We start from the raw sequence: 14,759 nt of genomic DNA, 5'->3' as shown, positions 1-14,759 counted from the left end.
GTAGTTCTTACACACTATAAAACATTTAGCAATGTTATGAAAGGCAGGTGATAAGCATGTTCAAATCATAATTTTACATAGCAAATATTTTTACTGAAATTAATCAGAAAGGTGTAAACTAGGATTACAGGCCCAAAATCCATCTCATGAAACTTAAATATATTTAATTGATCATTCTAAAACTTAAAATTCAACGATACAATACACAGAGATAATTTGAAGTAAATTATCTTTTTGAGTAGATGAAACACTTACAGTGAATGGCATTTAGGACAATGAAGTTTAACGGACTGATAAAGTTTCTGGGGTTCATAGTTCCTTAGTTTTGCTCTGATGCGATACTGTTGAGGAGCATCACGTTTCAAAATAGCACTCAATGGAGTTGTCTCCAAATACTGGTGATCTGTAAGTACTATAAAGGAGTGTTTTTGGATGAATATAGCATTCCACAAATCCCTCTGAACCAAGTGTATATGATGAAGTCCAATTAATTTAGATGACTTTAATTAAGAATTCGTAACATCTGGACAAAGGGTTGGCAGAAATAAACCTTACATTATCTAAAAAGAAAAGATTTTCTAGTAGTCCTATGTAATAAGAGTGCTAAGGGAATGCTTATTATATTCAAGATAACCTGTTTTTAATGTATTTTAGGACATCCTTTTAGATATGATATACCAATTAACATTTCTCCTGTAAGAATAATTCAAATTTGCTTTAATAAACACATTAAAGCAAATACCTTTTAAGAAACCTATACTAGGAAGCATTTTGACAATGTAGTTCCAATTACTGTATGTACCTGAAATTAATACAAGGTAGTTCTCTGAAAGTCATCTAACATTTCTAATTAAGATGGACTATACAGCTAATTAGTTCAAAGTGATGAAGTTTTACTATACTACCGTTAAAACTCCTAAACTGGCTGTCTATTTTCTTCCTGTATGACTCTGAGACTCATTCTCTTCATTTCTAAGACAAGCACCTTGGACTTAATAACATCTAAGATTCCTTGAAATGCCAAATCCCATGTTTTATGTTTTACTGCCATGATCATTCTATACTGCTTCTGTAACCAACACAAGGGAAGGTTACCTGGAAAGTCGCCAGTAAAATAAAACATTTTAATTTATTTGGAAAAGAGGCTTGGAATAATACTAGACAATTCTTGAAATTAGGCAGGGATGGGCTTAGTCTGCCTGGTGATCTAGGAGCAAGTTTTCCTACCCTAGCTGAACAGTATCCAATAGTATTTGACTGTGGCCCAAAGTTCTATGGGCCTCTAAGACCCTTTCTCTTCCTTCTTTCTCTCTATATAGCTGTTCTCCTTAGCACTCAGTTTTATTCTGATCTCTGGAAGGTTGCCTCCATTGAGCAAGATTCAAAAGCTAATAGTTTAAGGGAAGATGATTTTAAAAATGATTTTTTTTAATGCCCATTAGTATAGACTTAATTAATTGCAGGAGCTTATTATGGCCTTGGGGAATTGTTATACTGTAGTTTTATACAGAACAGGTCAGCAATAGAGCTCTTTAAACATTTTAAGAATGTTTCCTCTTGAATCACTATAGATGAACAGAGAACCAAAACATAAAGCATGATCATTATTAAAGTTATTCAAGTTATAAAATTAGACAGTCACATTTTTATTAAGGTGAATATACAGCACGTGTAAACTTTTTAATTCTGAATTATGACATCCTTCAACTCTTCTCAGGGCAGCACTCAGTATCAATGATATAGTAGGCACTATTTCAGTACAGTATTAAAAACTGGGTTAAATATCAAAATACATCTTTTAAATATCAAAACATATATCAATTTACCCAATGACAAAATGGAATAAAATAACAAGGTAAAGGGGGAAGGAAGTAAAGATGACCATGTTCTACCTTCATAGAAATCTAGCATGGCTTTAAATTGAGTAGACCACCTAGTAAATGCTTTCAGGAAAACACTTAGGTATCTTCTTTATTACAAAAACAATGTTGGGTTGGCTGTGTTGTCATACCTGTGGCAGATAGCTGTTGACATCTTTCTAGATCACATGGTGACACAAAGTCTTGGGCTACATGAACGAAAAAATAACCACCACATTACAATTTTGAATGAATGATAGGCATGTGTAGATAAAGTCAAAATCTTGTTAATTTTAGTAGTATATAAAAATCTCATAAAGTAGTGTTTACCTTTTATTAAGGTATAACAAATACAATAAAAGAAACTGCAAATTTCAAAATTATTACAAAAAAACTTTCATTTTTTGAGAAAAGAAAAAAACCCCTAATATTTCTGATGGTAACTATTTCAGCTTACAAACTCTGCCCTTTTAAAAATGTTTTATTAATGTTCTTTTTTTACATAACTGCCACTTCCCAATGAATCCTCTCCCCTGTCCCCAAAAGAACTATTTCTTGTCTTTAGAACAAAAGTACAGTCACGCAAAAGAAATCATCACTATAGCCCTTGTACACTTTTTTTTTTCTTAATTAAAGACTGAATCTCCCAATCTCGCCTATGCTGGAAGAGCAAGGGCTATTTCAGGGCCAGATTCCACTACTGATCCATACAAGAGATTTGAACTGCTCTGCTTCTGACTTGGACTGGTTCATCCCACCATAAGCAATGTGGTGGTTCCCTGCTCCCAGCAGCTTACTATACTGATGATAAACTTAGTGCAGACACTCAATCTACACAGTGTACTAGAGCTCAGTCTTCCACATAGCTGGGATTACAGGTGTGCACCACCATGCCCAACCCTTGTACATTCATATATTCAAAAATATGGAATTTATATGGATTCTTCCTTATAGGCATTTATATTGATTTTGTATAATCCTACTATAACATCTCTGGTAAACGCTGGGAGATACTCAGGGGTGCATTTGCACAAGATCAGACTGGCTCTGAGAACTGATTGTTAAGTATTCAGTACATGCATTTACACTTTGAAATCAGAAAATGATAAAAATCAGGGCTTGGTTTATTGTTTTTATTGACTGTCTAGCTGAAGAAAGTGACAGAGAAAATGTTAATACAGATTAAACTTAAAAGTTGGTTGTGTATATTTTTTTTCCCAGAGAGCTGGTTGGTTAAATATTTACCAGCATATTTCTGGAGACAATCCTAGCTAGATTATCTCTCAGCATCAATTTTCATTCTGGGTGAAAGTTTGTGAGTTCAATATAAATTTTACTGTTTCCACTGGTTTATTTAAGCAAACATATTTTATAATATTGTAAGCTTCTTGAGGACAAGATCTATTTAATTTTTATTTGTATTCTCAGCACCTAGCACAGGGTCTGACACATAGTATGCACATTAAAAATGTTTTTTGATTGATTATGCTTTTTATAATCTCATTAGAAGTCAGCTTAGGAAAAATAAAATTTTAATTCAGAAAAAGATTCTTTCTCAATTTATCGGGTTTTGCTCCTAGCTCTACCAATAACTTGGTGTGAGATTGAGCAACTTTTCTAACCTCTCTGGGCCTCATTTTATTCACCTACAATATAACATGACAGGGCTGGACTAGATGAATTCTAAATTTTCTGCCAGTTCTACTCTAGTATTATATTAAAAAGTAGACAAGAAAAAAAGGCATTACTAGTCTCAAAAATACTTGAAAATTACCCTTTTTATTCTTATGTGGATGCCAACCTAACTGTGAGTCAATGAAAGGGCAGAGCAGGGTTAAAGGATATAAACATGGTCATGGCAAATCTAGAGAGCTAGCAGCCAGGAAAAAGTGAGCATTAGTTTAAAAAGGTCTGCTACAAATGGCTTCTAGATCTCCAGTGGAGTATAAAAGATAGGTTGAGATACATTGCATCAAAAAAGGGCAGGCAGTAGAGTGTCCTATAAACTAGGAAGTCCCAGACATTAGGATCAGGAAGTCCTGAGTTCAAATTAAGACTCAGATACTAGCTGTGTGACCCCGGGCAAGTCACTTAACCTCAGTTTCTTCATCTGTAAAATGGGAATTATAAAAGCATTTCCTTTCCAGGGGTGTTGTGAGGATCAAATGAGATGTTTGTAAAGTACTTAGCACAGTGCCTGGCACATAACAGGGGCTATATAAACTTTAGCTATCATTATTATAATTACTATTATCAAAGTGATACAAAGAGAACTCTTGAGTTTCACAGTTTTATAATTCAAATTCAAATATTCACTTCAAACCTAACAACTTAATAGTTTATTGATTTCTGAATATAACATAATTAGGAGTTTGAGAACTTTTCTCCATTAGAAGACTTTTTTATATCTACACTATATTTCCACAGTGGGGAGGACCTGCTGTATTACGTTAGGAAGACAAAACAATATATTTTAATGTACTTTCTGCAGTATAGCTAAAATATATTCTGTACTGCACTACTGTACATTAGCAATTCACTACTTGTACTGTATTGTACCTGCAGTGTGCTTGTTTCACCACTGGATGGTGATCTTTGGTAGTTACTGGAGCAGCCAGGCTCACTCAAGCGACCAGATGGTTAGGGATATTCAAAGACAGAGACCAAATGATGAAGTTCAAGACAACAGTTTTCCTCACATCTTGTTACCCTTATTTAAATCACTTAGGCTACATTCCTTTTCCCTTTGACAAGGTTACCAAAACTGCACAAAGTAATTTCATCCAAACAATTAGGGTGGAAAATGCTTTGAAGAAATCAAAAACTAAAACTTTCCACAAAAATCAACTTATTCTTCTTAATTAGTACTATGAAGGATTTTTATGTGAGACATCAAAAAGATGCAATATACTTTTAAAGCATGTATGTAACAAAAAAGAATCATTTTTAAGACTTCTTACAGGAATAACTGTTTGAGATGTTATAGTCCAAATCACAGACATTCTCCAACTGCTGATACTCAGCTAGATCCACAGAATCTAAAAACCTATAATACAAAGAATACAGTATTTTCAAAATTCATGCTACTATATTATGTATCAGAAAACAAAATTGCCATATCCAATTGAGATTACCCCAGGTTCTTCAGATCATCTTAGGTGGATGCCAACTAACTGTGAGTCAATGAAAGGACAGAGCAGGGTAAAAGGCTATAAACATGGCCACGGCAAATATAGACAGCTAGAAGCCAGGAAAAGCGGGCATTAGTTTAAAAAGGTCTGCTACCTAATGCTTCTAGATTCTTCAGAGCAAGTCACTTAATCTCTCTCATCCTCAGTGTCTTTATTTAGAAAATGATCTATAAAATGAAGAGTTTAGACTATACACTCTCTCAGGTACCTTTTGGCTCTAGATTTTTTTTTTAAGGCAATTGGGGTTAAGTGACTTGCCAGGGTCACACAGCTAGTAAGTGTCAAGGTCTATTCTGCCAGGTCTATTCTAGTATTACATTAACAAGTAGACAAGAAAAAAGGCATTACCAGTCTCAAAAATATTTGTTTGGCCTGAGGCCGCATTTAAACTCAGCTCCTCCTGACTTCAGGGCCGGTGCTCTATCCACTGCACCACCTAGCTGCCCCTCTAGATCTATTTTAACCCAAAAAAGCAAAATAACATGCTGCTGTCTATCAGGTCTGAACTGCCTACTGCTCTGGGATGGTGCTTCTTCACAGCTTCTATCTACTGCTCTCTTGGCAGCCAGCGATCTGCTCTCCACTTCTTGCTCTGAAAGACATAATCAATACTATTCTCTGATTCTAAAAAGATTGTTCTAATGAACTGTTATATTGTTCCACTCACTTTCCTTATGACTTCCTAAACAAAAGCATTCTTTCCTGGCCTATTACCTTATTGCTGTTTTCCCCTATTAGAAGGTAAGCTTTATGAGGGCAGGGACCATTTCATTTCTGCATTTGGACCTCTGACATTCAGCACAAGTACCTTAAGCTAAGTAATTTTTTTAAATGCATTCATTCATCTTAAGTATAGAAGACATAAAATGGTGGTGTTGACTATCTTAAAACCATTAAAAAGAATGGCATTAGATAATTTATTTTTAAAAAAATAATGGTCCTTATTTTTTCCATTAACTTTATTCTGAGCACAACATCAACTAAAATGAGCATTTTCCATATACACAGTGAACTACTACACCACACAACCTCCTACTATACAAAGAATTATGTCAGATGGAAAGGATAGTTATTCTGAAAACCATAGGCTCTATTCTCATCTGGTCTGACACTCCAGCCCTGATAAAAAGTGGACCTGATGATTTCTTTCACATTCCTAGATGTCTAAGCACACATTTAATACTCTTACCTTTTCAGTTCTTCAACATCACAGTTATTTTCTGGCAAGACCTTGATTCCTCGACCATAGCAGGTACCTCCATGAAGATGAAATTCTAGATGTGGAATATTTGACTGCTTCTTAGGAGTTGGGATGAATTTTTGTGTGTAAACTATAAATCCTGAGAAAGGTTCCAATCTAAAATTAAAGTTATATTTTAAGTATAAAACTACTGCCTTCTTCTAAGAATGTTCAATCATATCATTTTCCTTTTACTTTGTATTTCCTAAATTGAGGCATTCCGTCTATTTTGATTATCATCTTCTTTGGCTCTGTCATTAAGAAATCTTGCCAAGTGTGAAGCTAAATTCAAATGATGCCTTTGAAAGCTTTTTCATGGTGCCAATACTTTGGGGGGGGGAAGTGAAGAATATAATTCAAGATTCAGTACTTTTCTAGGTATAATAGATCTTCCCAAAATTAGTATTGAGTCGTGTAGGAGGAGCCTGACTATTGCCAAACTGTATTTTGCAAACAACTCATTCTCAAAATGGAATATCCTATGCCTGCATTTCCTTAGTCAATGAATGGGATGGACAACTAATTGGTAACCTGCTTTATCTCCAAACATTAGATACTTAAGGATCCTGAAAGGTCACAGATGAAACTAATGTTACATATATACTAGCTGACATTGATATAACTGATACGGTTATTCAGCTCACTGTAACTGTAGAGTTATCCTTTTTCCGCATGATCAGACTTTGAGCCAAAATTGCTGCCTGAATGGAAACTGACCATCCAGCAATGCACTGAGTGAGATTTGCACCACACTGAATAATGATCAAGCAGTCCAATGAGAAATCACAGCAAGTGACTTATTTCACCCCAGAACTTCATGACAACTTGGGCAGAAGGCCACATGAAATAAGAAAAACCTTTAAGGCTCTATCTAAAGCCAGGGATTCCAACACCCCCTACCCCTCGTCTCCTCAACTCAACACAAGCACACACAGTACACTCTGAGAAAGATTAGAAAGCCCCAGTGTAGGGAACCTGGAATTTATGGGGACCTGCAGGGTCCAACGTAGGTATGAATAGATTTTATACATGATCACCTAAATACCAAGAAAACAGAGATAAAAATGAATAAAACCTATGGAGGGAAAAAATGGAAGAATAAATAGATTAGAAAAGAAAGTGGTAAACATTATCCAAAAAACATAGAAAACCAGAAAAGACAGAAATGAATGCCTTTCAAAGACAATAAGAATTACTAGAATGAAATCAAAAGACTGAGATATAAGGAATGTGACAGAAAAAGTTACCTAGAAAATGGGTAAAGGAAAGTTAATTAAAGAATCATTGGAATTCTAGAAAACCATGCTTTAAAAAAAATTCTAGACATTATATTTCAGTAAAGTATAAGTGAAAACTACCCAATTCTATTAGAATGAAAGAGCAAAGTGCGAATAAAAAAATTCACCAATCAGTTCCTAAGAGTTCAAAAGAAAGTGTTCCAGGAATGCCATAACCAAAATCCAGAGATCCCATTTCAAAGAAAAAAGTACTGAAAGAATGCAGAAGAAAGCAGATCAGTTGCCAAGGAACCACAGTCAGGAATATGCAACTTCTACTAGAGTTATAAGCAAACAAAGATCATACACAGTAGATATATAAGGAATGGATTTAAATTTAGAAGAACAAGAGCCATTTCCCAAGAAATAAGTGTTCAAAGGATATGAACAAGTAGTTTTCAAAGGAAGAAATCCAAACTATCAATAAACATATGAAAATATATTCCCAATCACCAGCAGTTAGAGAAATGAAAATTAAAGCAACTCTGAGGTTGTACCTCATACCTATCATACTGACAAAAATGGAAAATGACAATTGTTGGAAGGGTTATGGGAAAAAGGCACATTTTGTACTACTGGTTGAGCTGTGAATTAGTCTAGCCATTCTGGAAAACATTTTGGAACTGTGACCAGAAAGTCACTAATCTGTGCATACTCTTTGCCCCAGCAATACTATTTATTACATGACCAATACTCTAAAGAGATCAAGGAAAGTGAAAAAAATATCAACATGTGCAAAGATATTTAAAAGTATGTGTGTGTGCATGATGCTTGTGTGTGTGTGTGTGTGTGTGTGTGTGTGTGTGCACGCGTGTGCAGAAGCAGCAAAATACTGGAAACTAAGGGAGTATATGAAATGATTAAATGGTTGATTTCAGAGAAAACTGGGACTGACTCCAAATTCAATGTTTTTCTACTGTATCCCATTGCTTCCTCAAAAATAACATAAATAAACTTATAAAATTCTCTTTATCAATGCTAGTAAGCATGTTTTCTACAACTTTAAGAGTCACAGAAAGTTGCCTAGAAAGCTGAGATGTTGAGACTTGCCCAGGTTCATTCATTCAGTATATGTCAGAGGCAAGGTTCTTCTGGCTTTGAGGTCAGCAGTCTATTCACTAAGCTCTGCTACCTCTCACAGAAAACAAGAAATATATATTTTTTAAATCTCTATTTCAAGCAGAATTTTTATCGTTTGCTCATTTGCTCACTTGTTCCTCTTTTTTTTTTTGTTTTGGAACTGTGATTTCATCAGACTAGGGATCTTGATTTGTAGAGACTCACTCTACTTCTGCAGAATGTAACGCATAGGCTTAGAGGGCTGTGTTGAACCCTGAGAGAAAGGTAAGTAACTTGCTTAAAGTTTATACAGCTAACATATGGCAGAGGTAGAAATTGAACCCACATTTTCCCAATTTCAGGTCATACTGCCTTTCATTTCCATTTATATTCAGATTAAAATACTCAGTAAACTGAATAAACAAGAATCATCAAGAGCAAACATACACACTAAGATTTTCTTAGACTGACATCAAAATAGAAATCATACATAAGAATAACAAGTTGCTATATTCATACATTCCTTCTGGTGGCAGTCTTGTATTTCAGCTCAATTTTTAGTAAGAGGCCTGGTGAAACAAAGCATACATAATATTATAACACAGTAGGTCAGATGTAAATCAGCATGCTGACAAGATTACAAACAGATGAAACACTATCAAAACTCTATCAAAAAGAAAAGGAAGAAAACTGGATATGAATTAAAATATTTAAGAAAAATGAATCAGAAAGAAATCATGAGGTTTAATTTTCAAAAAGCACTAAAGAAATGTATAGTACTTCTAATCACTTATTTACCAAAAAAATCTGCCTAAAATTTAAATAGTATCTTCCTCTACTGTACTTTAAGTAAGTATTCTAAATGAAAATAAGAATTCTGGCAATATAAGTTAAATATTTTTAGTAACAGCAAAATAAAGTACAATATACAGAAAAATGGCAGAGGGCAGCTACGTGGCACAGTAGATAAAGTTCTGGCCTTGGAATCAGGAGGACCTGAGTTCAAATCCAGCCTTGATATTTACTAGCTGTGTGACCCTGGGCAAGTCACTTAACCTGGATTGCCTCACCAAAAAGTAAAAAAAAAAAAAGCCATAGAATACAAAGATTTTATGTAGCCATTCAATGGAGCATTTGTCTAGTTGTATCTCACTTTACACAATACATATATTCATTAAAGTTATAGGAAAACAAATTTAAACAATTTGTGATGTGCTTTTGTATTCAAAATTCTAGTAAATACTTCTTAAAGAGAGAAAAAAAATCCTTTTGAAAACAAATAATTAATCTACGTCTAAAGTACTACCCTGTCACATGATTGTGACATGAAAGTACCCCTTGATTCTAGACCTATATGAAACTGGGTTCAAGACCACGAAGCTCAACCAACACGGAAAATAAATATGGGAAAAAATAAGTTCAAGACTGACAATGGTGCAAATATTGCCCCAGGTTTCCAAGTATCAGCCTAATTTGAGAGAGGTTCATGACAAGAAGATTATATGGTGATGGTGTATTTTGTTTTCCCCACAAAACTATAAAACACTCTACCAAGACAGAGCAAAGAACTATTAAACTGATAAAATCACACTTGTAGTACAGTCAAGATTTTTCACACAGTACAGGCAGAATGGTAGAGACAGAAGCAGTACTGGAATTGAAGTCAGAAATTATTCAGATTCAAATTATCAATCTGACACCTACTAATTAAAAAAAAAGAGCATAAGTTTTGGATTCAAAGGACCTGTCTCTGGTGCTACCCATGTGTCTTTAGTCAAATGACTTGATTTCTATGGACTTTAGCTCCTATAAGGCAGAGGTTGACTTATTTTCCTATAAATTTAATTAACCACTGTGGACTTTAGTTTCACTTTCTGTAAAATGGGAATAAAACCTGCGCTCCATACCTTACAAGGCTGCTATGGACAAAGTGTTTACCACACCTTCAAGTACCACATACATGAGAATTATCATTACATCATCATCATTATTTTTATTACTTATAACAATAATGAGGAGGAGGAGGATACACAGAATGTCTTAGAGTCAGCCCAATTTATGAGGGATCAATTCATAAAGTATCTGAGAAAGAGAGCGAGAGAATCACAACTAACAAACACACCCACCTTTCCATTTCAACAAAAATTTAAAGGGCTCTACACACACACACACACACACACACATACACACACATCTCTCTAAGACATACTGTAGAGGGCAGCCATGCCTGGTTCTGGGTTCCGTTGACCTGCTGGGTATAGCTGTGCCTCTGTTGATTTGTGGGAGGATATGAATTATACAGGTTGAGCAGGTATAGATAAAATACAATTTGTATCATTGGGAAGAATGTCTTTATAGCTGAAATCTCAGATTTGTTGAAATATCTAAGAATTACTATAAAGATAATATACTCCATTGTTTAAAAATAAAAAATCTGAACACTTTCAAAAGCAGTAAGTGCTATGCTAATGCAAAATGTTACTAGAAGAATTATTCTTTACAATCCTTCAAACCGAAAACTTAACTATTCTGCAGCAGAAAATGCCCAAGGTAAAATACTGGAACCATACACAGTATGGTTACATACATATAATGCCAATATAATTACAGGGAAAAAAAGTGATCAGACAAGATTTCTAACATCATCAAGAGCATATAAAGGTACTAAACCTGGAAGTAATGCCCCAATTTGGCACCCCTGAGTCTCCATGCAAAAGGTTCTAGACACAAATTAGCAAACTTTAAACATTAATGAGGAAAACTATTGAGATAAAAGCCAAAGACTGAAAGATTACATAAAATATTCTGTGACCAGATGGAAAGATGTGATTTGATTTGTTTACATTATTTACAAAAGGCCAACTTTTTCCCACACAATCTGTGGATCAAGAGAAAAGTCACAGATGACAGAAGATACAAGGAAGAAAAGCAAAAAAAAGGAAGAGAAAAAGAAAAGAAGAATGGAGATTAAAAGTGGCAATGACTGGAACATTGACAGATGCAGAAAAAGAAATTACAAAGATGGAGAGTAGAAGACAATAGAAACCTTCTGAAGTCTGGGTGATATACAAAGAGCTTTAAGGCAGCAACAAAAAAATTTTCTACTCTGTCTCTACTTTGGTTACAGGGTTAAAAAATATATATATTTCACACACACATACACATACACACACACACACACACACACACACACACACACACACACACACGTGTGTTTAAATTTTCTCCAAGTGTGTGATGAGAAAGATACATTAACCAAGAGTTCAAAAGTACATACTGTATGAGTTATAAACACCCCAAGCCTAAGCCTTACTCCTATTCCACATCGATACCTACCAAAACATAAAATAAGAAGAGCAGTAGTGATAACTCTGAAACATAATTCTTAGATTCTAGAACTCCTTAATAGCCAGAGGTGAGATCCCAAACGTCTGCGCTCAGACACTTAAGGTTATAGAGGGGTAACAGAAGAAGCACAGAGTGGTAAGTCAATGTTATACTATAGCCAGGCTCGATGCTGTCACTGGTCTTGCAGTGTGTGTTGTAAGAGGGTGGAATTTCACAAGCATTACAGCAGGGTAATAAGTTTTGTCAATACAGTCACAACTGTAAGCAGCAAGGGATCAACCAATGTGCTTAAGAGTAGGAGAATCAACTTGAACAGGGAAGAAGCCCTCCACGAGGCAAAAATTGCCTCCCAGAAGATTTGAAGCTAAATCCCATCAACACTAGGAAGATATACGGAACAGGATCAAAGGGACATGGATTTCTGAGTTTCTTGGGCACAAAGCTTGACTCATTTCCAGCTACCTAAGTCTTCTGCTTTTGAGATGCCCAAATGTGTCCTTAGATGTAACTCCCCACTCAGCTGATGAGACACAGCAGGCAGCTAATTATCTGCACATAAAAACATGCCAATATTGTTGATCACTCCCTTAATTATGCTCTACCTTTTAACTGTGCATCTTATGCGTTTACTTGCTTCCAGTTCCCCCACAGTAAAACTTCCTGTACTTCTCTTGTTGAAAAATCATGCACTCCTTCCTCCTGCCCACTGTTTTTTCCTGAAATCTGTCTCCTTGGTTTGACCTGACTTCCACTGAGACTCAGTCCTGGATGACACAAACTATAATACAACATCATTACTTCTTCAAGATATTCCAATTGCTTCTATTTCGGAAACAAATTCCTCCTTATAGGTCAGAATCAAGTCCTCCTGTGGCTTCTTCTGCTTTCTAAAGGATGAATTTTTAAATAAGACAAGCCAAGAATTCCTCATCTTTGCTTTTCTCAGAGACTTCAAACAGAAGTCTGCATAACCAAAGTCTCCCATTACTACTATAGCTTGCCTATTATAGCCCAGCACTGTGATCCACATCTTGAACTCATCATTCAATTCCTTCTTCTCTATCTGCAACACAATAACTTTTCTTTTTCTCCCACCAACGGTCATCACGCAAATGCTCTACACAGTATCTCCCTCCTCCAGTATGTATACTTCCAGACCACAATATAATCTCTCATTATGCAATGATATCTTACTGCCCCCTTTTATGTAATTTGTTATTTCTTCAATGTGATGTTTCCCAAAAGTCTTTGTGCAATCTTAAATCTTAGTAGCCTAAAACTACAGTAGGACTTTTGGGACACCCTACATATTTAAAAATATTATATAATACTTTCTCATTAACATATATTATTCATATTTTACATTCTGTTCAACAAGCTTCATGTACATTTTGTAAATACTTCACAGAATCTGAGAATTTGAAGGGATCTTAGTGGTCATCCTGTGCAACCCATCCTCAAAAGGAAGCCTCACTATAATATACCTGGCAAATAAGCTGTCCTCCAACAGGAGCTTACCATCTCTAGAGGTAGTCCATTCTACTTTGGACAGCTCTAATTAGAAAGATGTTTTTTTCCTAACATCAAGACTAAACTTCCCTCTTGTTTAGTAGCTCAGTTGTGTCCAACTCTTCATGACCACATCTAGCAAAAATTCTGCAGTGGTCTGCCATTTCCTTGTCCAGCTCATTTTACAGATGAGGAAACTCAGGCAAATAGGGTAAAGTGACTTGCCCACAGTCACACAGCTAATAAGAGTCTGAGGTCAGATTTGAACGTAGGAAGACAAGTCTTCCAGACTCTAGGCCCAAAGTTCTATCCACTCTGCCACCTAGCTACCCCAAATTTGCCTTTTACTAGTTTCTATCTGTGGTTCCTGATTCTGTTTTACAGCCAAAGAGAACAAGTCTAATATTACTGTACATGACAGACTTTAAATACTTGAAGATAATCTATCATATATAACCTGAATCTTTTCTATTTCAGTTCCTTCAACTGATCCTTCGCCATTCTAGTTATCATCCTCTGGACACTCTTCAGCTTCCTATATTGTAGTTCCCCAAACTGGACACAATATCTGATATATTATCTGACTAGGACAGCGTACAGAAGGAATATTGCTCTTTATTCCTAGAAACTCTTTAATGGAACCCTAAACTATATTTGCTCTTTTGACTACCATATCACACTGTTAATTTGCATTTAGTGGATGCAGTTTGAAGTCCATTCAGATATTTTCTAGTACAACTGCTAATCACATCTTCCCTATCTTGTGAAGTAGGTGCTCTGGACTGTCAAGATCCTTTTGAATCCTAAATCTGTCATCTACTGCATTAGCTATCTATTCCATGCTTCGGTCACCTACAAATTTGATGAGTTTATCATCTATGCCCTTATCTAAGTCAGTGATAAAATGTTAAACAACATAGTGCCAAACACAGATTCCATGAGGCACTCAACTGGAGACATTCTCCTACATTGAGGATAAATAATTACAATTATATTTTCCTACCCTGCAATCAAGAATTTAACATTTTAATTCTATAGACTAAAGTGTTTTGGCAGAAAGGAAAACTCTGTTAAATACCAATAGGAAGTTATTGTTTTCGTAGAACCTGGCACATTGGTAAGTATATAAATACGTACTTTTTTGCTCTGAAAAGCAAAAAAGATGGAGCCTATGACCATTTCAATGTTGAGATGATTCTATGTTATGTAAAACCATAAAGCTTTTTGGCTTATGTAAAGACTTTTTTTTTCATTTTAACATTATACTGTAAAAGAA

General features: G+C 35.2%; 1 protein-coding gene across 1 annotated transcript in view; it reads right to left on the bottom strand.

The window, feature by feature from the left end:
• Positions 1–14,759, bottom strand: part of POT1 (protection of telomeres 1) — a 100,525-nt gene that overhangs the window by 14,702 nt on the left and 71,064 nt on the right. Inside the window, 5 exon segments of the mRNA XM_078153932.1 lie at positions 256–412; positions 2,012–2,068; positions 4,820–4,905; positions 6,240–6,352; positions 6,354–6,407. Coding sequence (XP_078010058.1) covers positions 256–412; positions 2,012–2,068; positions 4,820–4,905; positions 6,240–6,352; positions 6,354–6,407 — 467 coding nt within the window.

Source organism: Phascolarctos cinereus, unplaced genomic scaffold, assembly GCF_003287225.1.
Source record: "Phascolarctos cinereus isolate Bilbo 61053 unplaced genomic scaffold, phaCin_HiC Scaffold_1;HRSCAF=81, whole genome shotgun sequence".
NCBI lineage: Eukaryota > Metazoa > Chordata > Mammalia > Diprotodontia > Phascolarctidae > Phascolarctos > Phascolarctos cinereus.
This window is presented reverse-complemented; position numbering and strand designations above follow the sequence as displayed.